This window comes from Ahaetulla prasina, chromosome 4 (genome assembly GCF_028640845.1).
Source record: "Ahaetulla prasina isolate Xishuangbanna chromosome 4, ASM2864084v1, whole genome shotgun sequence".
NCBI classification, from domain to species: domain Eukaryota; kingdom Metazoa; phylum Chordata; class Lepidosauria; order Squamata; family Colubridae; genus Ahaetulla; species Ahaetulla prasina.
Genome location: NC_080542.1, coordinates 20749114 through 20776431, shown reverse-complemented (window position 1 = coordinate 20776431; position 27318 = coordinate 20749114). Strand labels below are relative to the sequence as shown.

The 27318-nt window shown below is 42.0% G+C and overlaps 2 protein-coding genes across 3 annotated transcripts; both read left to right on the top strand.

Moving 5' to 3' along the window:
• The first annotated feature begins 5184 nt into the window (after positions 1–5184).
• LOC131198555 (zymogen granule membrane protein 16-like) lies at positions 5185–12082 on the top strand. 2 transcript variants are annotated; one of them, XM_058183332.1, is made up of 4 exons: positions 5185–5935; positions 7641–7725; positions 10256–10388; positions 11719–12082. In XM_058183332.1, the coding sequence occupies exons 2-4, from the start codon at positions 7665–7667 to the stop codon at positions 12080–12082; spliced, it is 558 nt and encodes a 185-aa protein (XP_058039315.1). In that variant the 5' UTR covers positions 5185–5935; positions 7641–7664. The 2 variants fall into 2 exon arrangements, 1 of the variants encoding a protein (XP_058039315.1); XR_009155110.1 differs by lacking the exons at positions 5185–5935; positions 11719–12082 and having other exon boundaries at positions 7524–7710; positions 10256–10508.
• A 6088-nt stretch (positions 12083–18170) lies between these two features.
• Positions 18171–27247, top strand: LOC131196934 (uncharacterized). Its single transcript, XM_058180433.1, has 7 exons — positions 18171–18863; positions 19119–19200; positions 20945–20968; positions 21160–21222; positions 24736–25000; positions 25946–26096; positions 26816–27247. Exons 1-7 carry the CDS (start codon positions 18318–18320, stop codon positions 27227–27229), a joined length of 1545 nt encoding a protein of 514 aa, XP_058036416.1. The 5' UTR covers positions 18171–18317; the 3' UTR covers positions 27230–27247.
• Positions 27248–27318: the final 71 nt, after the last annotated feature.

Here is a 27318-nt window from a genome sequence, read left to right as displayed (position 1 = left end):
TGCTAGATTTCACTACTGTCCTATGGTCACTATTTATAATCTTCCCAGTTGCTTCCACCAAGCAAAGTCAATGGATAAAACTGGATTCACTTAATGTCTGTGTGATTTACTTCACAACCATGGTAAATCACTTAATGACTGCAACAAAAAGGTTGTAAAATCAGACATGACTCAAGTAATGGCCACTTCATTAGTGATAGAAGTTCCAATCCCAATTGTAGTCGCAAACTGAGGATTACCTGTAGCCATTTTTCCCTCATAGTTCCCATTTTTTTCAACAGCTTGAAAAAAATAAACAGGTTTAGTTTTTCTGATTTTTGCATCCTTCAAAGACACATTTTGATTTTTCACCATTGTACAAATCTTAGGGTGGGCTGTGAGAGGGACCAAGACTGTTGGAAAAAAAAGACTGTGGGATTTTTCTTAAATAAATAGTTCTAGAAAGGAACAAACCAAAACATTTTTTAATTACCAGTCTGTTAAAAAAGAAAAAGAAAGAGGAATGTTGATAGTACAGATCAGTGGAGCCTCATCCATCAGAGAAACATCAAAGAAGCAGAAAGTGCATTAATTTCCCTAAAGTAGCTTTAAATCTAGTTTGGAAAAAATACAGAATTTTTGGAAACTGTATGAGGAATTTCTCATTTTTTTCATGCTTCCTCCCAGTCTCCTTCAACATGGCTAAGCTGCATTTAATGAGATAACTGTTCATTGACTCATCCACTATCTGGACATTTTATGCCTGTGTTCTCTGTCCTTTTTCTAACCTCCCCAAAATCTCTCACAAACTCCCTTTTTAAAAAAGGGCACAGATTTTTTGCAATTTTGGAAAGCTTCCAAGCTGTAGAAATATTGTCCTGGTCACCGCCAACTTTTAATTCCCCTAATCCAATGCAGCCATGCTAGGGGTGGAAAAAAATCCAGGTTTTTAAAAGTTACTTTCTGTGGGACCAAAAGGATTTTGCAAGGCACAACCAGAAAAAGACAGGGTCTGCAACGAATGGCACCATTACAGTTTCATCTTGACTTTTTTGATCACATTGTGGGAAGACCATCCCCCCCAGAAGAAAGAAATATTTTGGGAAATATTTAAAAAGGCAGGATAAAATATTTCCCCTAAAGGATAAATGAAAAAAAAAAAACTTAAATGAGGCAGAAAGCAGCCCCAGTCTCACTGCCCTAAGCAGAAACTGAGGAAGCCAGCTTTTAGAAATGCAGATTTGGTAATTCATTCAGAAAGACTGGGTCAGACAGAAACTCCAGGTAAGCAATAAACAAAAAGTTGATCAAATTAGCTCAGACAAACACCTAGGACAGTGATGGCAAAACTTTTTGGCACCGAGTGCCTAAACCAGAACGTGCGCATGCACCGGAGCCCCGGAAACTCGAAAACCAGCTGGCTAGTGCACATGCGTGTGCCGGCGATCTGGTCTTCAGGTTTCTGGTGCACGCATGTGCGCCAGCCAGGTGGTCCTCGCGCACACCAAAGTGCCAGAAACCCAAAGACCAGGTGCAAAGACCGCATGCACACTGGCCAGCTGGCTTTCGGGTTTCTGGGGCTCCAGCACGCACAAAGATCAGTTGGCCAGTGAGCACGTGTGCGCCGGAAACCAGAAGGGCAGCTGGCGACAGCATGAGTGCCCACAGAGAAGGCTCTGCACGCCACCTCTGACATGCGTGCCATAGGTTCACCATCACGAGCCTAGGATTTGCATTTCCCGTTTTGCTAGCCATGACCCCTACATTACCCCATAGGAATCCAGAAGGTATAAAAACCCACCACTCTAAACTCCATTTTGTCAGCTGCCCTCAATCACATGTGGTTGGTGGTTCTGCTTCATCAACAAAGGGAAACTTTCTTTCCAATCAGCCTCCATCCTCCATTTTATTTCCAGTGCCTTTCTCCCTGCTTGGAACTGGAACTGGATATTTCTTCCAACTACATCCCGCAAACACCACTGAATCCCTGAATGTCAATTGCCTGAGTTTTCCAATACACAAGTAGTCTTTGATTTACAACAGTTTGTTTAGTGACCATTCAAAGTTACAACGGCACTGAAAAATGTGACTTATGACTATTTTTCACACTTATAACCATTGCAGCATCCCCAAGAACACGGGATCAAAATTCAGATGCTTGGCAACTGGTTCATATTTATGGTGATGGCTGTGTCCATAGGTCCTATGATCAACTTTTGTGACCTTCTGACAAGCAAAGTCAATGGAGAAGGCAGATTCACTTAACATCCGGGTAGGCAGGATAAAATATTTCCCCTAAAAGAGAAATAAAAAATCTTAAGGGAGACAGAAACTCAGAGCTCCAGCTCCCTGCCCCCAAGCAGATACTGAGCTGGGGCAGTTTTAGAAATGCAGATTTGGTAATCCATTAGCCCTTGCAGCAAAATCTGAACAAAGGCAGATTAGCCCTCACCCAAAAACCAAAGCCAGGAAATTATTGCATCACCCTCAGAAACCTCAACCAAACTTAGCTCAGACAAACTCCTAGGATTTGTATATGGCACCATGGGAATCTGACAACAGCCAAAAGAATACATGTTCTTGCACAGGAACAGGAAGTTCAAGTGCAAAGCCCAAGAGAAGGTATAAATACCACCCACTCTCAACTCCATGTGGTCAGCTGCCCAGAATCACACACGTGCTTGGTGGTTCTGCTTCATCAATTGGACCCTCTTTCCAAACAGCCTCCAGCCTCCATTTTGTCTCCAGTGCCTTTCTCCCAGGACATGGAAATATCCTGGACATAGATATTTCTTCCAACAATTAGGACGTATCAATGACTGACTGGCTGGGGAATTCTGGGAGTTAAAATCTCAACTTCTTAAAGTGTTCAAAGTTAAGAATCACTGGTGTGGATCAAAGCTCTGTCCCATTTTAAATGTTCCTCAAAAGAAGCAGGACTTCAATTAGGGGTAGTATTCACTTACACATGTGCAGAGCCTTCCACGCAAGCGCAGAGCGTCAAAAACGGGGCATGATGATATCAGGGCGGGTGGGCGGAGCCTCCCGCAGCTGCCGCTACTGGTTCGCCCGGACTGTATAGAACCAGCTGTATACCATCACTGACTTCAATCCACCATCTTGATTTCTTTGATTCTCTTGCTGTGGTGCTAAACATCAGGAGAGGCCATCTGTGACCTGGCACTTCTAGACATGTTGGGACTCCAGCTTCCTGGCCAACTCCACCTATCAGCCATTCAGAAAGAAACGATTTGGGATATTGGGGTTAAAGCTATACAAGCAGTTTTATTTGTGAACAGTAATAATTATAGTGACCAGACGTCCCGCTTTTGGCGGGACAGTCCCGCTTTTTAATAATTTGTCCCGCGTCCCGCGGCAATTCCAAAAAGTCCCGATTTTTTTGTTGTTGTTTGTTTCACTCCCATTCTGAAAATGGGAGGTGGCAACGCAAGAGGAGGAGGCAGAGAAGGGGGAGTGGCGGAGAAGGGGGCGCGAGAGGGAGGAGAGACACCGCTTGAAGAGCGGAGAAGCAGCAGCCACTCCTCCTCCTTTAGGCAGGTGGCAAGACTCAGTGCGCATGCGCAGTGCCCCACCCCCCCGGTCAATGGTGTCCCGCTTTGCCATCGCTGAAATCTGGTCACTTTAGTAATAATACAAATCAACTGATAAAATACAGCAGAGTTTGCTGAACAAGGCAGCTAATACTGATATTGTATACTGTAGAAAATTAAGACCAGTGTTTTTCAGCCTTGACAACTTTAAGAGGCGTAAACTTCAATTCCCAGAATTTCTTAGCCAGTATTGTTGGCTGGGGAATTCTGGGAATTGAAGTCCACATATCTTAAAGTTGCCAAGGTTGAGAAACAGATTAAGATGGTATGAGTTGAGCCACAGCAATAATATGGGCTCTGCTGCCATCATGTGGCAGTTATATGCCTTTGCATAATGTTCCTCTATGCTTTGTTTTTTTGTTTTTTTATTTTTTTATTTTATTTATTTTGTCACAACAATATATATGTGTCATACAAAAAAATTATATAGTATATAAACATATATATGAGTAAATATTAGGAGGTATAAGCATATATATATATAGGAAGAAGAAAAGAAAAACAATATGACAGGAACGGTAGGCACGTTTGTGCTCTTATGCACGCCCCTTATGGTCCTCTTAGGAAAGGGGTGAGGTCAATAGTAGAAAGTTTTTGGTTAAAGTATCCAACCACCTGTGCAAGAAATAGGGCTGTGAGTTCACTTGCTTCAAGAGCAGCGCTTACTACCTTCAGGTTCACAAACCACAAAATTGGGCATTTATTGGCAATGAATATCCAGTAACTGTCTTAACATAACATGCTAAGCTTGCTTAGTTTGAACACTGGATCATTTTTCATAGTTTAATACCCTGAACTAAGCAAGGCTGGTATGTAGTTATTAGATTTTTTTTATCCTGCATTTCTCCCTGAAGCTTTAATACAGGTAGTCCTTGACTTACAACCATTTATTTAGCATCTGTTAAAGGTTACAACAGCACTCAAAAAGGTTATTTATGACCTTTGCACACACATACAATTGTTGCAGCATCCTAACAATTGGGACCAAAATTTCTACTGCTAAGCAAATTGGCTGTTAAGTGTACTCAATTTTACAACTTTTTTTTTTTTTTGCTATGGTTCTTATGCAAATCACTGCAGTTGGTAAGTGAATCATGCAGTCATTGAGTGAATCTGGCTTCCCCCATTGCTTTTGCTTGTTATATTGTTTAGTGCAGGGGTTCCCCAACCCCCAGTCTGTGGACAGGCCCTGATCCATGACATGCCAAAAACTGGATCGCACAAACAAGCAAAGCCCCATCCATGGGATGCAAGCAGCAGATGAAACCAGGCCCTTTCCAGTTCATGGAAAAATTCCCTGGATTCTGCCTCCATGGAATTGGTGCCTGGTACTCAGGGGTGCTATTCAGCAGGTTCTGACAGATTCTGGAGAACCGGTAGCTGAAATTTTGAGTAGTTCAGAGAACAGGCAAAAAACCCCTCTGGCTGGCCCCAGAGTGGGGTGGGAATGGAGAGTTTGCAATATCCTTTCCCTGCCATACCCACCAAGCCAAGCCCATAGAACCAGTAATAAAAAAAATTGAATTCCACCATTGCTGGTACCCAAAAGTTTGGGGACATATGATGAGAACATGACAGAAGAGAAGTAAACATATATACACCATCCACATAATTTTATACAAAACCTCTATGGAGGTATGGCACCGACCTCGTAGCTGGATGCTCAATTCAGCTATCCAGGCACTCACCTCTGGGTGTGAAGAGTGATCACCTGGGGTGTTATAACCATCACAAACACATTCTAAGTGTTAAGTGCCCAGATTTCGTTCCTGTGACCCTGGGATGCTACAGAGGTCATAAGTGCAAGGACCAGTTGTAAGTCACTTTTTTATAGCCTTGTAACTTCAAATAGTCGCTCAACAAATGGTTATAAATTGAGGACTATCTATATAGAAAGGTAACTTTTTTCCCCCAATTCAATTTCTCTTTATCCATGGTGAATCAAAAGAGGAGCCCATACTATTTTTATTTGCCATGCAAATGACTGAAAACTAAAGTATGAAATTTTTGTGGTAAAAAAGACAGTACGGTGCAAGCACTCAAGCGTGGATTCATCCAATGATGACTTTCTGGAATGAAGATCTTCTAAACAGGAGCAGGAAAGCTTACAATAGAAGTGCTGTTCGTGTGCCTGGTGGCTAACAACAGGTAAAAAGAAACTCCAGAAATGTCCCAAATTGCTGCCAAACCAATAGGAGCTCCTTTCTCTCAGATCAGGCCACATTTGCAGCAGGAGCAGAGACTGAAAACAAGGGATTATTTTAAATCTGAAGCCTCAGGAAGACAAAGAGAACGAATCCTGTTGCCTTGGGCTCCTCTACCAAATAATAATTCAGTTTCGTAAGGTAAATTACAGAGTTGTGCTGCAGAAATATGTAAATATTATATGTAGATGCACCTATGGTGATAATTACAGGGGTGAAAAGATGCATGGTGCATCTGAGGACATTTTTATGGGGAGAATCTCTAGGAAGGAAGGGAGGGAGGGAGGGAGGGAGGGGGAAGGAAGGAAGGAAGGAAGGAAGGAAGGAAGGAAGGAAGGAAGGAAGGAAGGAAGGAAGGAAACAGAATAAAAGGGAAGAAGGCAAGAGAGGAAGGCAAGAGAGGAAGGAGGGAAAAGAGAGGGGGGAAGGAAAAATAGGTGGAAGTGGAGAGGGAGTGAGGAAACAGAATAAAAGGAAGGAAGGAAGGAAGGAAAGAGGAAGGAGGGAGAGAGGGAGGGAAGAAAGGAAAAACAGGTGGAAGGGGGGAGGGAAGGAGAAAAGGGAAAAAGAGAAAGGAGGAGAAGTCTTGTAAATCCAGTCTAAAATACATTGGTTTACAAATAAATTTCACTAAAATTAACAGGATCTGCTTCTGAATTGACACAAAAATATGGAAGGGATGGTATTTTAATCACACTACAATCAGACCCTTTTTATTTTGCTTGCATGATTTTTTTTTTCTGTTTAGATTTTTGCCTTCAAATTCTTACTTCAGTCAACATCATGAAATCCTAAATTCTACAGCACCCGAATACTGTAGTAGAAGACTGAATTTTAGATAGAATTTGTCAGGCCCTGCCTCTCCTCCTTTCCCAAGAAAGTATAGACGCTTGAAACACGGTATTACAAAGGAACCTTTTATTGAGAAGAAGTGATAGCAGGACAGGCGAAGCAGACTCTAAATTCCCTCCCAAACTACACAGTTGGAAATAGGGTTTTAGAATCCCTCCCTCCTGTCTGAATGTGGATTTCAGTTGCCTTTCCCTGAAAACACAATCTGTTTTTCATATTTTGCTGCATTTTACCTGCTTCTAATTCAACTGCCTGCCATCACTGTTTTAAGATAATATCCCAGCATCTTTATTTCAGGGAGTCTTTGACTTAATCACAATTTGACCAGAATTTCTGTTGCTAAGCAAGGCAGTTTTTAAGTGAGTCACGTCTGATTTTTTTGCCACAGTTAAGAGAATTACTAGTTGTTAAATGAAACATGCAGTCATTAAATGTAATGGTTTCCCTATTAAAGCTACTTCTTCTGACTGCCAGCTGCCTGCAATTTGGCAATTCAAATCTCACCAGGCTTAAGGTTGATTCAGCCTTCCATCCTTCCGAGGTCGATAAAGTGAGGACCCAGATTGTTGGGAACAATGCGCTGACTCTGTAAACTGCTTAGAGAGGGCTGTAAAAGAGCTATGAAGCAGTATCTAGGTCTATTGCTATTAACTTTGCTTGTTTGGAACCAGCTGGGCAATCCCATGATCCTGGTATGCCATAAATACATGTCAATTGCCACATAACCTCAATTTTGATCACATGACCATGGTGCTGTTACAATGGTCATAAGCACGAGGACCAGTTATAACTTTTTCATTGCCACTGAATGGTTGTTAAGTGAATGGGTTGTACGTCAATACAAATCTACCAGCATTGTAATGAATTTAAGGTTGGCCTTCTAAACAGATGTATTTACGAGAAAAAGCAGTTTAATTCAATGGTACATCATGCTTAGAACTGTCTTGTAAAAGATAACATGTTAACTATAACTCTTCTGCTCTGTAACTTTCAGATTAAGCCAGTTTCACCTTTCCAGATGCTGGTTTTTGTGTTTCTTTCTCTTCTTTGTGCTGGAGTGTCAGGTAAGACACCTTCAGGTAAGTTCTAAAACAGGGGACTCCAACCTTGGCAACTTTAAGACTTGTGGACTTCAACTCCCAGAGTTCCTCAGACAGCTTTGCTGGCTGAGGAACTCTGGGAGTTGAAGTCCACAGGTCTTAAAGTAGCCAAGGTTGGAGACCCCTGCTCTAAAACAATGTTTTTCAACCTGGGCAGTTTGAAGATGTGTGAACTTCAACTCCTAGAATTCTCCAGTCAGCAGGCTGGCTGGGGAATTCTGGGAGTTGATGTCCACACATCTTCAAACTGACCAGGTTGAAAAATACTGATCTAGAATGATCGCTGAATTCTATCCAATGCCTGAGGAATAAGAATTGTAGAAAATTGTAATAATTTGCAAGTAGAATGGTGTGTTTGTATGTGTGTGGATATATCAATTATAAGGACCAGATATGTACTGTATGCAAAAGTTAGAGGCAGGGAAGCCCTCAACTTATAGAATAGAATAGAATAGAATTTTTTATTGGCCAAGTGTGATTGGATACACAAGGAATTTGTCTTGGTGCATATGCTCTCAGTGTACATAGGTTAAAGCATAGAGTTTTGGAGAATACACGTTAAAACTTTATATTTTTGTGCAGATTTATAAGGCTTAAACACTGTGATTGCAATATACAGATTATTGTAGCAGATCTGAGTTAAAAGAACTGGCCGAAAAGATATAATTTGAATTAAATCACCAGTTGATTGCATAGATCTCTACAATTACAGGCCAGGATTAAATGATTAAAATGTTAAGTGCTGTGTTTGAAAATTGTAACTCTAACGTAATACTAGTTTAGCAGCCAGTCTTGTAGTTAAGTAGACAAATCCTGTAATCCCAAATATTAATGGATGGCTAACCCAATTCTCAACATGGTCTTTATTCGCACGCATTTCAATTCTCTTCTGCCTCAGCAGAAGGCAGCATCTGATTGGCCTTATATGGACTAAGAAGCCAAACAGGTTCCATGACTCATAAAACTTCACTACAGAATATGTGTTAAATTTCTTTTTTTTCCCCTCTCATTTTCTTTGTGAGTAAATCTGAAGTAAAGTGTCAATTTATACCATAGTCCTGATATGTACAACAGCTTTGTAAATATGTATGCAGAGGTTACCAGCATAAAAAATTAAAAACTAGCCAACCAATAATTTATATTATCTATAAATAATGATATACCATGATAGATTTATATAGCAGAAAGAACATTTATACAATTATAAAATCTTAAATTTATAATCCTGACACCCCTATTATCTAACTTTGCTTATATAGGTAGTCCTTGACTTACAACTTTAATGGAACCCAGAGTTTCAGTTATAAATTGTTGCAGTCATTAAGTGAAAACACCAAATGACAACTCAATTTGATGACCATTTTTACAATGGTCACAAAGTGAATCACCATGATTGTCAAGTAAATCCAGCATACCTAATGAGTGTTTTTTGTGTTTTTTGCAAAAAACATCACAAATCACAGCCATATGACTGCAGGATGCTGCAACCAGTTATAAATCTGAATTCGTTGCCAAGGACCTAAAATGTGTTCTTGTGACTTCAGAAGATGTGTGGTAGTTGTAATTTGGCAGACAGGGCATAAAGCGGCTTTTTTAAAGTTTGTCATAACTTCGGACAATTGTTAAGAGACTGGTTGTAAATTGAGGATTCCCTGTAATATTTACAAAAGGAAAAAAAAAACAGCACTACCATCTAATTCAGTGTTTCTCAACCTTTGCAACTTTAAGAAGTGTGAAGTTCAACTCCCAGAATTCCCAGCATGCTGGCTATGGAATACTGGGAGTTGAAGTCCACACATCTTCAAACTGCCCGAGTTGAAAAACACTGATCTAACTCTTAGCCACCGTTCTCAATAATCATTCACAGCCACCTCTACCAGAGGTGGTATTCAGCAGGTTCTGACCAGTTCTGGAGAACCAGTAGCGGAAATTTTGAGTAGTTCGGAGAACCGGTAAATACCACCTCTGACTGGCCCCGCCCCCATCTATTCTCTGCCTCCTGAGTCCCAGATGATCGGGAGGAAATGGGGATTTTGTAGTAACCTTCCCCTGCCACGCCCACCAAGCCACGCCCACAGAACAGGTTGTAAAAAATTTTGAATCCCACTACTGACCTCTACCGATTCACCTGCTTTATTAAATAGGTACATTTTCAAACATTAATGATGCTACTTTGTTTTTAGTATGAATTTCAGCAGAACATGAAACTTTTTCAGTAATATTTGAGCTCCTGGAGGATGGGAAGTGAGAGCAGGAATCTGCAAGAGAACTTCCTATCGCAAAGCAATCTTTCTCCATCAGCCTATATGATTATTTGTATGGAACTTAAGTTCCCTCTGAGTGACCAATCTATATACAAATACAAAGCTGCTTAATCAAGGGATACAAAATGGGATATAGCTTCATGAGCTATTCTGCAGCACCATAGGAAAATTAGGAATGGATTGTTGGTTGATTGATGAATCGACTCATTCAATTAACTGGTTCTCCTTCTTCTTTATGGATCCAGACCAGAGAAAGTTATCTTCCTATTCTGGGGAATATGGTGGTAATGATGGGAACTATTTTGAGCAGTCCAGCAACCAGTTTGAAGGCCCTATATCAGGGATGAAAATAAGGTCGAATGACAGAAATATACTAAGGTATGTATATCTAAATGAACCTCAGTTGTCTATAGCTGGGCTTCAACTTGACAGCTAAAAATTATGAATCAACTGAGGAGAGCATAAATAACCCAAATGTGTAAACCGTTTGATAATTGATTGACTAATCAGTCAATAAGCTATTTGTATGTGAAAACGTATGTCTAAGGGTTGCAGATATGTTTAAAGAACATATCTAGATCAATACTGAAGGAAAATAAGGGATGAATGGAAGCGATCGATTCCTTCTAGACTAGTATTTCTCAATCTCAGCAATGTGAATATGAATGGACTTCAAATCCCAGAATTCTCAGCCAGCATTGCGGAATTCTGGGAGTTGAAGTCCACAGATCTTCAAGTTGCCAAGGTGGAGGAACACTATCCTGGAACCATTTCCTAGCTCTTCTTCATTCTGGGTAAGATGACGGACGTATAGGTGAAAGGCCTCTTCCTATGGAGGTCTGCTGAGATGAGCATCATCAATAAAAGAGAATATTTGTAGCTCTGGGTTGAAATGAGGGGTCCTTGGTGCTTTCTGAGCTTGCTTGTTTTCTTGCAGATGTTTCATGGCCTAACTAGATAACATCATCAGTCCTGCCTGTAACACTGATGATGTTACTTAGTTTGGTTAATGAAACGCCTGCAAGAAAACAAGCAAGTTCTGAGAGCACCAAGGACCTCTTCTGAGTATCACCTGTTGTGTCTTGTCCGCTCTCACCGCAGCCGGGGTCTGCTTATCTGCTCCCGAACACGGAGGAATGTATGCCTCCCGGCCCCAGTCCTGGCTCCATGCCCAGACAAACTGCAGAGGAGGGGGCACCTCCCGGTCCCAGCCCTGGCTCCATGCCCAAGCAGGCTGCAGAGGAGGGAGCATCCCCCGGCCCCAGCCCTGGCTCCATGCCCAGGCAAACGGAGCAGCTAGACCCCTCCCCCTCCTCCACAGCATGTGAGCCTGAGGAAAGTTTACTTCCAACAGCTGATTGGAGTGACCCTCGCATCAGAAGACTGGATAGGCGGAGGCAACAGAAGGAAGGGAGGGGCAGGCCTTAATGAGTGCTGAGTCATGGAGCCACACCCCATGGCCTATATAAAGGATCTGCTTTCTGGCAGTCTCTGAGTCAGGCAAAGTCGAACTTATCTTGCTGAAGTCACTTACTGGTCTCCTGCCTGCTCTGAGGACTTTGCTAGGACTTTGGGCAGAGCTGCAGAGGCAAGCCTGATTCGGATTTCCCTGACCCGGCCGTCAGCGGAGGAGTGGGACACGACATCACCATTAATTTCCATCAAAGGTGGCGCTACACCTAACATCACCTTTCTCTTGTTAATGCAGCATCCAAGTTCGCTATGGTGACAAATGGTCCAATAATGAAGGCAGCACAGCGGGCCGCCCTTCGGACATGCACCTGTCCTTTGGAGAGGGACTGGTGCAGGTGAATGGCCGTTTTGGAAGCTCCGTGGAATACCTGGCCTTCCGCACCAACATGGGCCATGTCTTTGCCTTTGGGCCGAATTCCGGTTTGGGGGTGCCTTTCACCGCAGAGCCCTCGCACCCCAACACGGTTCTGAGGTTCATCAGTGGGAGGTCAGGATCGATGGTCAATGCCCTCGGTTTCCACTGGGATGAAGATCAATGGATGAAAGGGTGGAATGAATCCATCCACTCTGCAGATCCACCACCAGTGACCCACATATAGATCGCTCTACCTTTAATTCTCACCCTTAAAATCAATACAAATGCTACACAATCTCTTTTGTCTTCCTTTGGATCTTGGGGGAAGTATGGGAGGAGAAAAGGGAACAGGGGTGATATACTTCTGCTGTTATTATCCTGGTTTTGATAGTCCCTTCCTTCATTTTGATTTGGCTTCTTTCGTTTTGATTTGGCTCATTAAAGAGATTTTAAGCTCAAACCATGGATCAAAGCACTAAAAAAAAATACAGATAGTCCTCGACTTACGATCACAATTGAGCCAAAATTTCTGTTCTTAGATACATGTTAAGTGAGTTTTGCCCCATTTTGCGACCTTTCTTGCCACAGTTGTTAAGTGAATCACTGAAGTTGTTAAGTTAGTAATATGGTTGTTAAGTGAATCTGGCTTCCCCATTGACTTTTCTTGTCATGGGACACTGCAACTGTCATAAACATGAGTCAGTTTCCAAGCATCTGAATTTCGATGACATGGGGATGCTGCAACGGTTATAAGTGTGAAAAAATGTTGTAAGTCACTTATTTCAGTGCCATTGTAAGTTCTAACGGTCACTAAATGAACTGTTGTAAATCAAAGACTATCTGTATTTTGGAAAAAATTAATTTGATACCTGTATTATACAGGTAGTCCTCGATTTACAACCATTCATTCAGCCACCATTCAAAGTTGCAACAGCTTTGAGAAAAGTGACATGACCAGTCCTTGTACTTACTACCAGTCCTCAAAATTACAATCATCATCAAGGCCACATGGTCAAAATTTCGATAATTGGCAAATGGCGTTTTTACAACAGTTGCAGCATCCTGGGCTCATTTGATTGCCATTTGCAACCTTCCCAGCCAACTTTTGACAAAGTAAGCCAATGGTGGAAGCTGGATGTGTTTAACAACCAGATGATTCACTTAATAACTGCAGCAGTGGTGAAATCCAATTTTTTTTACTACTGGTTCTGTGGGCATGGTGTGGCTTGGTGGGTGTGGCAGGAGAAGGATACTGCAAAATCTCCATTCCCATCCCACTCTGGGGCCAGCCAGAGGTGGTATTTGCCAATTCTCCAAACTATTCAAAATTTCCGCTACAGTTCTCCGAACTGCTCAAAATTTCCACTACCGGTTCTCCAGAACCTGTCAGAACCTGCTGGATTTCACCCCTGAACTGCAGTGATTTGTTTAACAGACATGGCACAAAAAGGTCAAAAAATTAGGCATGACTTACTTGTTTAGCAGTCGAATATCTGGTCCCAATTTAGGTTGTAAGTCGGGGACCATAGTAATCTTATCTTCTGCATGTCTAACTCTTTATCTAGAGACTCTGGAAGCCACAGAAAATATGGACAGTGTTCTTGGAAAGACATTTGCTCAGCTTATCCAATAGATGTTATGGGAAGAAGGAATAACCTTGAGGAACAGGGGGAAGAGAGGCAACCAGGACAATAGATAAAAGAAACCTGAGTCTGGAGCAGAACTGTAACCTGAGAAAGTGCCTCAGACAAAAACCTTCTTTTGTTCTCAGGAAGATAGAGGAGGATGGGAAGCATATTCAGATTTGCAAGATTCTGTGACTGTAACCTTATAATAAAAGCTAGATTAGCACTCATAACTTTGTTTCCTTGTCTGGTCTGCTTTGAAGGGTTGACAACAGGGTACAGGATTTGGCTAAGGGCTCCTCATGATCTGGTACAAGTTCTGGATCCACACAGAATCTACATCCTAATGCTAGAATACATCTCACCTTTGATCTCACACTCTTCAAAAATATTATGGATCTGGATATCCAAAGTTTCCAGAGCAGGGTGGGGTATAGAATTAAAATTGGAACATGATTGGAAGAGGAGAAAATAAATTTGGCAATGGTATCTAATGGATAGATAGAAATGATAGGGAGATCACATGTGATAAGAGGATGGATGGATGGATGGATGAGAGGATGGATGGGTAGATATAGACAGATAGATTTGAAAGTCAAGTCAGGAGGCATTTATTGAGGAATCAAGTCATTAATTTGGTTTTTGCACATAAAACTTCAGACCTGGGTTGCAAATATCTGGTACTTTTGTGTGTGTGTGTGTGTGTGTGTGTGTGTGTGTGTGTGTGTGTGTGTGCAAGCACACGCACCTTCATGCCAGTTTTTGACTCCTATTGACTGCCTGGACAGGTCCCTGCAGTTTTTTTGGAAGTAGTCTCCTCCTTAGGACTGAGAGAGGAAAACTGGCCCAATGCCACTAAGCAGGCATTATACCGAAGTTGGGACTAGAACTCTTGGTCTCTTAGTTTCTAGCCTAATGCCTTTAAATACTACATAGAGGTAGTCCTCAACTTATACCCAAAATTGAGGCCAAAATTTCTGTTGCTAAGCAAGACAGTTGTTGAGTTTGTCCAATGGAGTTTTGCCCCATTTTACGCCTTTCTTGCCAGTTCTTTGCAAGAAGAACATTGCAGTTGCTAAGGTAGCAACATGTCGTTGTCAAATGAATCTGGCTTTCCCACTTGATTTTCCTTGTCAGAAGGTCATAAAAAGTGATCACTTGTCTCCAAGATGCTTGCAACCGTCATAAATATGAGCCAGTAGCCAAGCAGCCAAATTTTGATCATGTGATCAAAAGATCATGGAGATGCTGTAACAGTTGTAAATGTGAAAAATGATCATGTCTCTTTATCAGTGCTGTTGTAACTTCGAAATAATTATTATTATTATTATTATTATTATTATTATTATTATTATTATTATTATTATTATTATTTAATTTTTATACCGCCCTTCTCCCGAAGGACTCAGGGCGGTGAACAGGCAAATAAAATAATACAATATATTACAATAAAACACATTTTAAAAAACTTATTCAAAATAGCCTAAATTTAAAATACTATACAAAATATAAAAAATAAACCCCAATAAAATCCATATTTAAAAACCCTATTTAAGCCAGTCCTGCTCGAAAGAATAGATATGTCTTCAGCTCGCGGCGAAAGGTCCGGAGGTCAAGAAGTTGTTGAAGTCCTGGGGGAAGCTCGTTCCAGAGGGTAGGTGCGCCCACAGAGAAGGCTCTTCCCCTGGGGGTCGCCAGCTTACACTGTTTGGCTGACGGCACCCTGAGAAGACCCTCTCTATGGGAGCGTACCGGCCGGTGGGAGGCATGTGGTAACAGAAGGCGGTCCCGAAGATATCCCGGTCCTATGCCATGGAGCGCTTTAAAGGTGGTAACCAACACCACCTTTGGTCACTAAATGAATGGTTGTAAATCAAGGACTACCTGTACTGTACACCAAACAGGCTCTTTTTGGTAATCACTAGAAGGCAGCAAAGTTGGAAGTTTCTGTATCGCTTTGCGCAGCCTGAAAAGGCCTCTCTCTAACCAGCTCAGCCGCCCAGCCACCAGCAAACAGCAGAAAAGCAGCTGGGTGTGGTGTTCAGTGGTTCCTCTGTTGGAATTGTTCCAGAGGGGAGGTGGTTTCTGTTACTCTGGACATAGAACAAATGGAAGCAACTAGGGCTGAGAGAGGGGAGTGGTCTACTATTAGTAGTAGGAGCAGTGGTAGATCTGGGGAAGTATGTGGGAAGGAATTGCGAGTATTATCCAGTGGTGAAATTCAAATTTTTTTACTACTGGTTCTGAGGGCATGGTGTGGCTTGATGGGCGTGGCTTGGTGGGCGTAGCAGAGGAAGGATACTGCAAAATCTCCATTCCCTCCCCACTCCTGGGGGAAGGTTATTGCAAAATCTCTATTTCCATCCCACTTTAGGGCCAACCAGAGGTGGCATTTGCCGGTTCTCCAAACTACTCAAAATTTCCACTATCGGTTCTCCAAAACCTGCTGGATTTCACCCCTGGTATTACCCACTTGTGTGCTTGTGAGTGAGTTGGCTAAAGACCAAGGGGGTTTGTGTTGGCCGATTGGGAGCTCATTGAATTTCGATAGATAAAAGAACCTGTGACCACTTGACAGTCTTCTAAGGATTGCCTGTAATTTTACAGGCCAAATCTGGCAGCTCCACATCCATGGCTGGTGAATTCTGGGAGTTGAAATCCACAAATCTTACAGTTGCTGAATTGCGAAACACTGGCTTAGAGGAATACAGATAGTTCTTGCCTTACATCTTTATTTAGTGACGTTTGATGTTACAACAGCGCTGAAAAAAGTGACTTATGTGCTTTTCACACTCAGGATAAGAGAATAACAGAGTTGAAAGGGATCTTGTAGGTCATCTAGTCCAACCCCCTGCCCAAGCAAGAGACCCTACACCATTTCTGACACATAGCAGTCCAGTCTCTTTTTGAAAGCTTCCAGTGATAAACCTGCCACAATTTCTCACGATAAGCTGTTTCATTAGTTGAATGTTCTCACTGTCAGAAAATTTTTTATTTCCAGGTTGAATCTGTCTTTGTTCAGTTTCCATCCATTATTCCTTGTCTGGCCTTCAGGTGCTTTGGAAAATAGCTTGACCCTCTCCTCTCTCTGGCAGTCCCTCAAATATTGGAAGACTGCTATCATGTCCCCCCTGGTCCTTCTCTTCACTAGACTAGCCATGTCCAGTTCCTGCAACCGTTCATTTTATGTTTTAGCTTCCAGTCCCCTAATCATCTTGGTTGCTCTTCCCTGCATTCTTTCTAGAGTCTCCACATCTTTTTTTATTGCAACCCCATCTTCACACGATCAACATTCAGACACTTGGCAACTGACTTTTGACAACTGCAGTGCGTGGGGCCACGTGATCCCATTTTGCAACCTTCTGACAAGCAAAGTCAATGGGGAAGCCAGATTCGCTTAACAACCGCATTACTAACTTAATAACTGCAGTGATTCATTTAACAAATGAGCAAACACACAAAGAGCTGAACTATTCTCTAATATATGGATGATTTTGCTACTATGGAGTCCTTGGTATTCTCTGTGCTTGGTTGCTTTCTTGCAAATCTTTCATTACACAAGTAGGTAACATCAGTGCTAGTGAGTGTGAAGTTTGCTCCCTATTTATACAGTTATTAGCACTGATGATATTACCTAGTTCGGTAATGAAACGTCTGCAAGGAAACAACCATGCTCAAAGAGCACCAAGGACCCCACAGTTCAACACTAAGCTACAGATATGCTCAACTTATAAACAGTTGAGTTCATACGATGGAAGGGAACGGAAGAGAAGAGAGAGAAGAGAAGAGAAGAGAAGAGAAGAGAAGAGATCTTGGAGGTCTTCTAGTCCAACCCCCTGCTTAGCCAGAAAACCCTATACCATTTTAGACAAATGTCCAATATCTGAAAAACTTCCACTGTTGGAATAATCATAACTTCTTGAGGCAAGCTTTTCCACTGATTAACCGTTCTAACAGGAAACTTCTTCTTAGTTGTAGGTTGCTTCTCTCCTTGATTAGTTTCCACCCATTGCTTCTTCTCCTGCCTTCAGGTGCTCTGGAGAATAGCTTGGCTTCCTCTTCTTTGTGGCATTCTTTGGCATTTGGCAACTCGCCTTCTTTTAGGGCTGCTTGCACTGTCCTGCAGTCATGTGACTATGTTTTTGACGGTTTTGCTGAAAACTTTATTTCCTGTTTTTGGCAAAACAACTCACAACAAACCATTTCCCTAACAACTGCTGCAAATAAAGTTGTCAAATTGAGTCAATCACATAGGTGACCCGATTTATGACTGTTACAATTTATGACCATGATAGCCAGGCCTCACAATGGCTGTAAGTCACGAAATACCTGTGCTGATTATTGCTATTCCTCAGTTCTGATCCTTTCACATGCTGGAAATCAAGCTGGAACTTAATTTCTGCCTCTTATTTGTGAAACGTACATTATTAAGCGCTCAGCTTGTATTACAACTGCTCAGAATAATGCCCTCACAATAACAAGGAAGTTATAAACAGCTTAAAAGTTCCCTCTCTCTTGCTTGAAGGAGCGAGATTAGGAAAATATTGAACCATTGCTTGACATCTCAGTTTTGTCTTTTTTTTAAATCTCCCAACTTTAAGGAACTGCAAAAACCTGCAACTTGAGGGTTAATGCTTTTGCTTATCTTTTGCCTATCGTTTGCTGAGGTGGGTGGGGGGGAGAAAACCACTTTTTCTCCCTCTTCCTTCTGCCAAGTACAAAAGTCACGAAGAGCCTGTCAACCAACAGGAAAGCAACTCAGAAATGAAAAGGAAAAGCGAAAGGAAGCTCAGAGGGACGGAGGGCTTGAAGAGGAGGAACGCAGGAAAGAATAACTGAGGAGGAAGGTTCGAAATGAGCGACGCCGACCTAAGTGAGCGAGAGAGAATCCTGCAGGAATTCCACGCTGGAACAGTTTTCCTTTCAGGAAACAAGGAATGGCTGGTACAGAAGAACTTCTTTGTCGTGAAAAGCACGGTGGAGAGGATTGTGAAATGGGTTTATGAGTCCAGCACTGGCTTGTTCCCGTCTGGCCCCATTCCCGTGGGCAGCTACACCGAGGGGCTGCACCTTCAAGTGGAGAACGTTTCCAACGACTTTGACTTCCTCATCCCAATACGGTATAACTCCAAGTTGGCACTCCGGAGCAGAATCGTCCCCAATAATTCCTGCAGCCGCCCCACCCACCAGCTCCCCACCTACATTTTCCGCAACGAAGGAATCCGTAAACTTCCTGACAAAGGGCTGCCGGTTTTTTGCCAGGGCACCAAAATGTTGGTGGATATTGAGGACGTGGCGGAGGCAGATGTGAAGATCTATTGCGATAAGCCAAAATCAAAGTTGGGGGAAGATGAGGAAGAGGATGATGACCCTGCATCTTATAAATTAGAAATGTGCCAAGTAGGTGTCAATAGGATGGCCGGGAGGGAAGGTGGCGCCCCCTAGTGCTGAAATCAAAAATCAAAAACTTCAACTTCAAAATATATATATATTCTTCAAGATACGTTGTTTTATCTATGACAATTGTTTGTGTATACTGTTGTGACAAAAAGAAATTTAAAAAAAAATCTGGAACATGTTTGGTGGGGGGAAAGGTCTTTTTTCGGGGGGGGGGAGCAGGAAACTTTCTTTTTCTTTCTCTTTCTTTTTTGCTAGGAGAGTCTCAACCACCATAATCTGGATACAGAGCAAATCCTGAAGGACTTTCATCAATACGTAGGGATTGCCTTGAATCCAGGTGCGCCATTTCAGAAATATTAGCAGGTGCAAAGGGCTAATGTGTTGACCAGACATGGTTAAAATAAGAGAGAGTATGTCGTGAATGCTTTAAAAGAAGAAAAGTGGAGTGGACCTTGCAGATTCACAAAATTAATTTTCTTGGTGGGTTGGGGCTGTTTATGAAGGATTCGGTTAGTAGAAGGAACCTGATAAGGAAGGTCTGTAAGAGCAAGGATCTCCACTTGTGCAAGCAGCAAGTGAGCGTGTGCGCATGCCCACCTTTTGTGCAAGCGGCAGGTGCGCAGGGATCAATGCCCTAGAGCAGAGGTCTTTGGCTGAGGAACTCTGGGAATTGAAATCCACAAGTCTTAAAAGAGCCAAATTTGCAGACCGCTGCCGTAGAGCCTTCATCCCGCACATTTACTATTTATTAAAATTTATATGGTCGCCCAACTCACAGTAACTCCAGGTGGCTTACAGAAAATTACAAAACCCAATAACCCCCCCCATGCCCCCTGGTGACAACAAGCAAACAACTCCTGATGGGGCTTCACATCCCCTTGGAGGTCCCCAGGCCCACTGGCAAAACTCTCTTCGGGGCCTTGACAAAGAGTCTCAGGGTGGGGGCCAATCTTAGTTCAGCAGAGATGATGTTCCATCGGGACGGAGCCACCACAGAGAAGGCCCTTCTTCTTGGTCCCTCCAGATGGACCTCCTTAAGAGAGAGGACCCATAAAATCTTCCATTTCCTGGTTCTGATGGGTCAGGTAAATATAGCTGGGAAAAGACAGCCCTTCATCTTTCCTTTTGAGATAAGCAGGCTTGAAAACTAGGGTCACACTATCAGCCATCAATATTCAAAGATCTGTCATCCAGATACATTTTTGTGAATAAATATGACAGCGGAAACTAGCATTGTGCATTGTGCCTAGCATCCTATTTGCCTTTCAAATGAAATAGTTGTAGAAAAGTAAAGCCAGATGTGACCTACTTGGTTGATATTTTCATTAAGGCAGATCCAAATAGAGGAAAGCAAGCTGGCCAGATGTTTCAAAAATGTTTGTGAGTAAAATTTAGGGACTCCTAGCCAGGAAAAAGTTTTGAGAGATTTTTAGTGTATGAATAGTCACGTCTTTTCCAAACCTGCAAACTTTACTCTCAAAATAATAGCTGCCGTTGTTATTCTGCACTGCTCAATTCCCAACAACCCTGAGGTAGAAATTTATAGGTTTCTCGCTACAGTTAGTCCTCAACTTACGATCACAATTGGGATGAGAATTTCCATTGCAAATCAACATGGATGAGACGTGTCCAGTTTTACAGCCCTTTTTGCCACAGTTATTAAGCAAATTAATGAAGTTGTTAAATGAATTGTGTCATTAAGTGAATCCGGCAGCCCTGATTGACTTTGTCTGTTGGAAGGTCACAAATGGCAATCACGTGACCCTGGGACACTCCAACTGCCATAAATACATGCTGGTTGCCAAGTGCATAAATTTTAATCATGTGACCATGGGGATGCTGCAATGGTCATAAGCTTGAAGGCTGGTTGCAAGTCACTTTTTTTCAGTGCCGTTGCAACTTCAAACTGTTGTTAAACGGATGGTTGTAAGTCGAGGAGTATCTGTATATCAAAATACCAGAGAAAGTTGTATCTGCTGGGATGAATGTTGGTCCGTTCCCTGGTTCTTAAATGGGATTGTTCTTGAAGTTACAACAGATTCTCCTTGACTTTTTCCTATTTCTCTTTCCCGTCTCCTCAGAATACACCCATCCTCGACAAAACGGTAAGTCCAGAAAGCATAAAACGTAAATATTTTTCTATTGGGAGAACATGTTGAGGGATTGAATTGGGCTCCAGAGATCCTGTCACTGGTTTATTGTGTTTTAATAAATGAAAGCAGTGGTTACAGATTATAAAACCATAAAACTAGACTGTATTCCTTAAATTTATACTGGATTCCTCTTCAAACTTTAGATCCTGTTTTCCAACTTCGGCTGTTCCCTTCCCGAGTCCCCAGAATACATAATAGCATAAGAGGTAAGTTGATCTTTTGTAATGTCCATTTTTTCAATTAGGAAACATTCATCATGAGCAGTTATATCTTTGTTATCCTTTGAATTGCCCATCTATAAAAATTAACTGACCATAGATGAACAAATTTAAAAACTTTTAGAAACCCCACATAGCAATAAATTAGCTTCTCTGGAATATCCCAAAGGTGCTTTTTCAAGAGGCAATCAGACTTTCTTTGTTTTCCCTTGAAAATGTTTTGCTTCTCATCCAAGAAGCTTTTTCAGTTCTGACAGGTTGAGAATGGAAAGATTTATATTCCTTGCAGTCATCCAGTCATTATGCATTCTCTCTGAGAGTACTTGAGCTACTTGGAGGTTTATCTGTGCCGCCAAGTGGTCTCATCAACTCTGAGTGAGCGTTAACAACCAGATTTATTTTATTTATTTTATTTTGTCACAACAATATATGTAGGAATCATACAAAAGATTATATAGTATATAAACATATATGGGTAAATATAAGGAGGTATAAGCATATATATAGAAAGAAAAGAAAAACAATAGGACAGGAACGGTAGGCACGTTTGTGCTCTTATGCAAGCCCCTTATGGTCCTCTTAAGGAATGGGGTGAGGTCAATAGTAGAAAGTTTTTGGATAAAGCTTTTAGGATTATGGGAAGAGACCACAGAGTCAGGTAAAGTATTCAAAGCACTGATGATTCTGTTACAGAAGTCATATTTTCTGCAATCTAGATTAAAGCGGTTGACATTAAGTTTAAATCTATTAGTTGCTCTAGTATTATTGCAATTAAAGCTGAAGTAGTCTTTAACCGGAAGGACATTACAGTAGATGATTCTGTGAGTTAAGCTTAGGTCTTGTCGAAGGCGATGGAGTTCCAAGTTTTCTAAGCCTAGGATTTCAAGTCTGGTGGGATAGGGTATTCTATTGTTTTCAGAGGAATGGAGAACTCTTGTAAAATATTTCTGGGACACGTTCAATTGTATTGATGTCAGAGATGTGGTGAGGGTTCCAAATAGGCGAGCTGTATTCTAGAATTGGTCTAGCAAATGTTTTATATGCTCTGGTTAGTAGTGTGGTGTAAATTTATATTCCTTGCAGATGACTGCAAGGAATATAAATCCTTCCATTCTCTACCATTCCACCAAAACTGAAGAAGCTTCTTGGATGAGAAGTGAAGGAAAAACAAAAAAAAAGGCCCATTGCCTATTGAAAAAGCACCTTTGGCACAACCAAGACCAGGATGACACTGAACCTCCATAGATTTTTCAGGAATGAATCAGATTGTGGTTAGAGGGAGATTCTCTGAATGGAACTAATGCCTTTTGGCCTTTTTATTCTTTGAATTTCAAATGGCCTCCATTCCATTCCCATTGTTGGTATCTTTATGTTAACAATCTTAACATTATTTCATTTTAAATTCAAACGAGAGGCCTTGAATTACATGGTTTTGCTATTTGCATTTGACCTACTTTAGGAATAGCAGTACATTTAAATAGTAGATCCACAATAATGAAATGTGAAATATGTACTTACACACAAATACATACCAGAAATAAAATCAGCCAGGATTGTAAAGACAGTGAGTCAGAACAAAGATTTTGCACTAGGAAGGGCACTATTCCAGCTCACTATCCTCAATCTATTTTAACGATGCCCTTATATTTGATGACATGCCATTAAATGATGATCTGTCTTAACCTGATCCTTCAAAGGTGATTCCATTGCTGTTAACTGAATCCATCTGTCTTGATCGTGATCATCCTTTTCTTTTTCTTCTTCTTCCTGGCCTCAAAGCCTTCTGCAGAGAGCTAGGTCTTTGTATAATTTGTCCAAAGTAGAATAATTGTGCCTGAAGTCCAAACTCTGTTTTGATTTACCGTACTTTTCAGAGTCTAAGATGCACTTCCCACTCCCCAAAAAAGAGGGTGGAAATATTGATGCTTCTTATACACCGAATACAGACATTTTTGGCCTCCCAAAGCCGGGCTCTGCATGTCCCATTTTTCACAAAAACGGGGTGCACAGAGGCTTTGAGAGGCCTACAGAGTGTTCCTGTGAGCTGGGGAGGGCAAAAATGCTCCTGTTTTTGTGAAAAATGGGCCCTTTTTCCCAAAAACCGGGGACACAGAGGGTTTGGGAGGCCTGCAGAATGCTCCTGGGGACCGGGGAGGGCAAAAACTTTTTTTTTCTTGCTTACCTCTTCGAAATATTGGTACATCTTATACACCAGTGGGTCTTATAGTCTGAAAAATACAGTATTTGATGATTCATTTCTACAGTATTCTGAAAAATTCTGATTGTAAATTGATAACCAAGGAATGAAGGAAATTATGAAAAATCTTTTTTTCATTCATATGACTGAACACGCATACATATATAATACGTATGTCATAAAAGTAAAGGTAAAGGTTTCCCTCGTACATATGTGCTAGTCGTTCCCGACTCTAGGGGGCAGTGCTCATCTCCATTTCAAAGCCGAAGAGCCAGCGCTGTCCGAAGACGTCTCCGTGGTAATGTGGCCGGCCTGACTAAACGCCAAAGGCGCACCGAACGCTGTTCCCTTCCCACCAAAGGTGGTCCCTATTTTTTCTACTTGCAATTTTTACGTGCTTTCGAACTGCTAGGTTGGTAGAAGCTGGGACAAGTAACGGGAGCTCACCCTGTTACATGGTAGCACTAGGGATTCAAACCACTGAACTGCTGACCGTTTGATCGACAAGCTCAGTGTCTTAGCCCCTGAGCCACCGCATCCCTGTATGTATGTCATCATTATATATAAATACAGTTTGCATAATGGTATGATATTTGTATAACATTTGTATATTATAATTTTATGAAAAACTGGATAGCATACTAGTTAAAGAACTCCCTTTCATGTGGCAGACCATGGTTCAGATCCCAGATGGAACTTACCTTACCAATAAGGGTCCTTGGACAAAGACCCCCTAAAGTTCACCTGTCTTACTGCAAAATATGAAAGTTGCATGTGTGTACTTCCTATTCAGTTAAGTGTTTAGATCTGCTATCGTTTTACTAGTTTTATTTCCCCCAACATGCAATACAGTACAAGTAGCCCTCAACTTACGATTTGTTTAATGACCATTTGAAATGACAACGGCACTGAACAAGGTGACTTATGACCAGTTTTCACATTTACAACTATTGCACCATCCCCATGGCATGATCAAAATTCAGGCAATTTGACAACTGGCATGAATTTATGAGGGTTGCAGCACCCTGGGAAACAGGTCATCTCCATTTGTAATCTTCCCAGCTGGCTTCCAACAAGCAAAATCAATGGGGAAAGCCAGATTCATTTAATGACCACTTAACTGCCTTGGCAAAAAAAAAAGATTGTAGAATTGGGCAAGTCTCACTTAACTGCCTTGCTTAGAAACACACATTCTGATCCCAATTTTGGTCGTAAGTTGAAGACTTACTGTATTTACAATTGAGGGCTATGCTTCGCTTTGGGAAATTATACCCTGGATCTGCTTTTCTCCGACACATTTCTAGAGAACATCAAATTAGAGACCTTGGATTTAAGTGGTCCAGCCATCCGGTTGGTTTTCAAGGAAGGGGACGAAACTATCCTGGTGAAGCTGGTGCCGGCCGTTCGGGAGGCAGTAGAGTTCTCCAACGAATGGATGAGGGAAGATCTCACCCACCTTTCTGACTGGTGGGACGGTGACCTCCCCAATGAAAAGCAGAGCTTCCTCCGGAAGGTCCAAGCCCTTAAGGAAGTGGGGCTAGAGCTTGTCCCAAAGGGAGGATTCTGGAGGTAAAAAACAAAAACAAACCCTACTCGTTTGGTGGAAGGGACGGGGTGAGGACATGGCTTTAAGCCCTGTGGGATGCTGGATAGGAAGGCAGAATAAAACACCTGATTGGAACAGGGCCAGGATTTTCCACTAGAGCCTGAGACTGCTCATCTGGGTTTTTAAAATGTTTTAAGCATTTGCCAAACTCTGGGATTCTTTTAATGGGATTCTTGAACCCTCATCTAAGGAGGCCTAGGCTGATGTTATCTCCCTTAATGAAAGGACGACACGCTCATTCATTCATTGGAAAGCCTCTTTTGAGAAACTGTGTGCTTCTCTTGCTTATATTTCAGTGTTTCTCAACCTTGGCCACTTGAAGATGGGTGGACTTCAACTCCCAAAATTCCCCAACCAACAAGTCTTGGCTCCACCTATCTTCAAGTGACCAAGATTGAGAAACACTGGACTTGTTGTTCACAATTCCCATCATATTCAGGTGACCCATCTACTTTGAGCAATTCTAAATTCTAATTCTAAACAAAAGATGCTTCCTAATGCACAAAGATACCAATCTAATAATTATAATAACTTTACTGTCATTGTATGTATATACACAGTATACCTATACAATGAAATTCACTTAACATCCAAAGACCAGGTCCAACACACATAACAATCCCCAAACACCCTCCCAACCAGTACAAATTCCCTGCCCCTAAAGCACCCAAACATCCACACAACAGACCAAGCACTTCTATGGAACTTTTTAAAGCAGCTGCATCTTTTCCCAGGTTATGCATAGGTCTAGAGTTCATCGTTTTTCTGCCCAGGTTAAGAAAGAAGGGCAGCTCCAAACTTAAGATACACAGGCAGGACACCTGAGCTGGATGCATGGTTCTAAAGCTCCTGTTTGCAGAACGGTTACAATTTTCCTAACCACCATTCTCCCCACCCTCCCCAACCAGGCTATCTTTCAGCTGTGCTGAGGAGATGATCCTTAAAGAAGTCAACTCCGATGGAGGGCAGAGACGGGCAGCTTTACAACTCCTTAAGTTTGTTAACCAGACTAAATGGACCCCAGAGTATGGCAAAATCCTGAGTTCCTACCATCTTAAGGTAAAATCTTCTGAACTAACCGTGCACTGGGCCAGGTTAAGCCTCCATCTCATCTTCATGAAGATACTTGAAATTCCACATATGCAGGTAGTCCTTGACCAATGACCACAATTTCCATTGCTAAGCAAGAAGTTTGTTAAGTCAGTCAGGCCTGGTTTAATTACCCTTTTTGCCAGTTTTTAAGCAATCACTGTGGCTACTAAGGGATCACATGGTGGTTATGTCAATCTGGCTTTCCCCACTGATTTAGCTTGTTGGAAGCTGGCTGGGAAGATCGCAGGGTTTTTTTCTGTGATGTTGTAACTTTGGTCTTTAAAGGAATGGGTAAGTTGAAGAGTACTTACTGCACTTGTATAACTGTACATACATGTACAGGTACTTTTACCCCACATGGGAGCATATAAAATCGTGTAGCAATAAAAACACCTCCCTTCTGCAATCTCCTTTCCCTTTCTGCTGCCGTGGTGTGTATGTTATAGAGACCTTTGTGTGATTTAATCCCAATAGCATCAACTGCTGACTTCTACTTTCATAAAATCTCAGCTCCCTCTCACTCCACTCTGCAATATAACCACCGCCCAAATTCCTCCCTTCTTACCTCTTCTTGACGTAAACCTAGGCGGATGATGCTTGAGCCAACCCAAGGACATCATGAGGCCTGAACCTCCAAAGTCAGCGTAAGACCTAAGAATGGATCTGTTGCTTTTCCTCCCCTGCAGACCCTTTTGCTGTGGAGCTGTGAGATCTACCCCCGCAGAGAGGTCTGGGAGACTCTGCTGTCCTCTCTAAAGACCCTCCTGGGGCTGCTGAAACACACCCTGGCCCAGAAGCGCCTCCCTCATTACTTCCTGAAGCCTCTCAATCTCTTCAACAAACATTACAAAACCAGCAACGACATCTACTGGCCCTTGTCCTTGGAGACCCTCGCCCACGAGGTTTCAGCCATGCTGGCAGATGCCGCAGCCTATCTCCTCCCGGACCACAAACCCCCAGGCTACTCAGTCAACCAGGACTATGAAGAGAAAACCGCAGCTCTCCAGGAGTTTAAAGAAAGACATCGGGAAGAACTGAAAGAGCTGAAGAGAATGGAAGATGAACATATGTACGAGGAAGTGGAAACTACTGAAGAATAAACCCTGCTGAGCTTTCTAAAGCTGCTTTATACCACCATAAAATCTAGCTTTGTTCATAGGTCCATGATTAATTAACCGAGGGTTTGAAG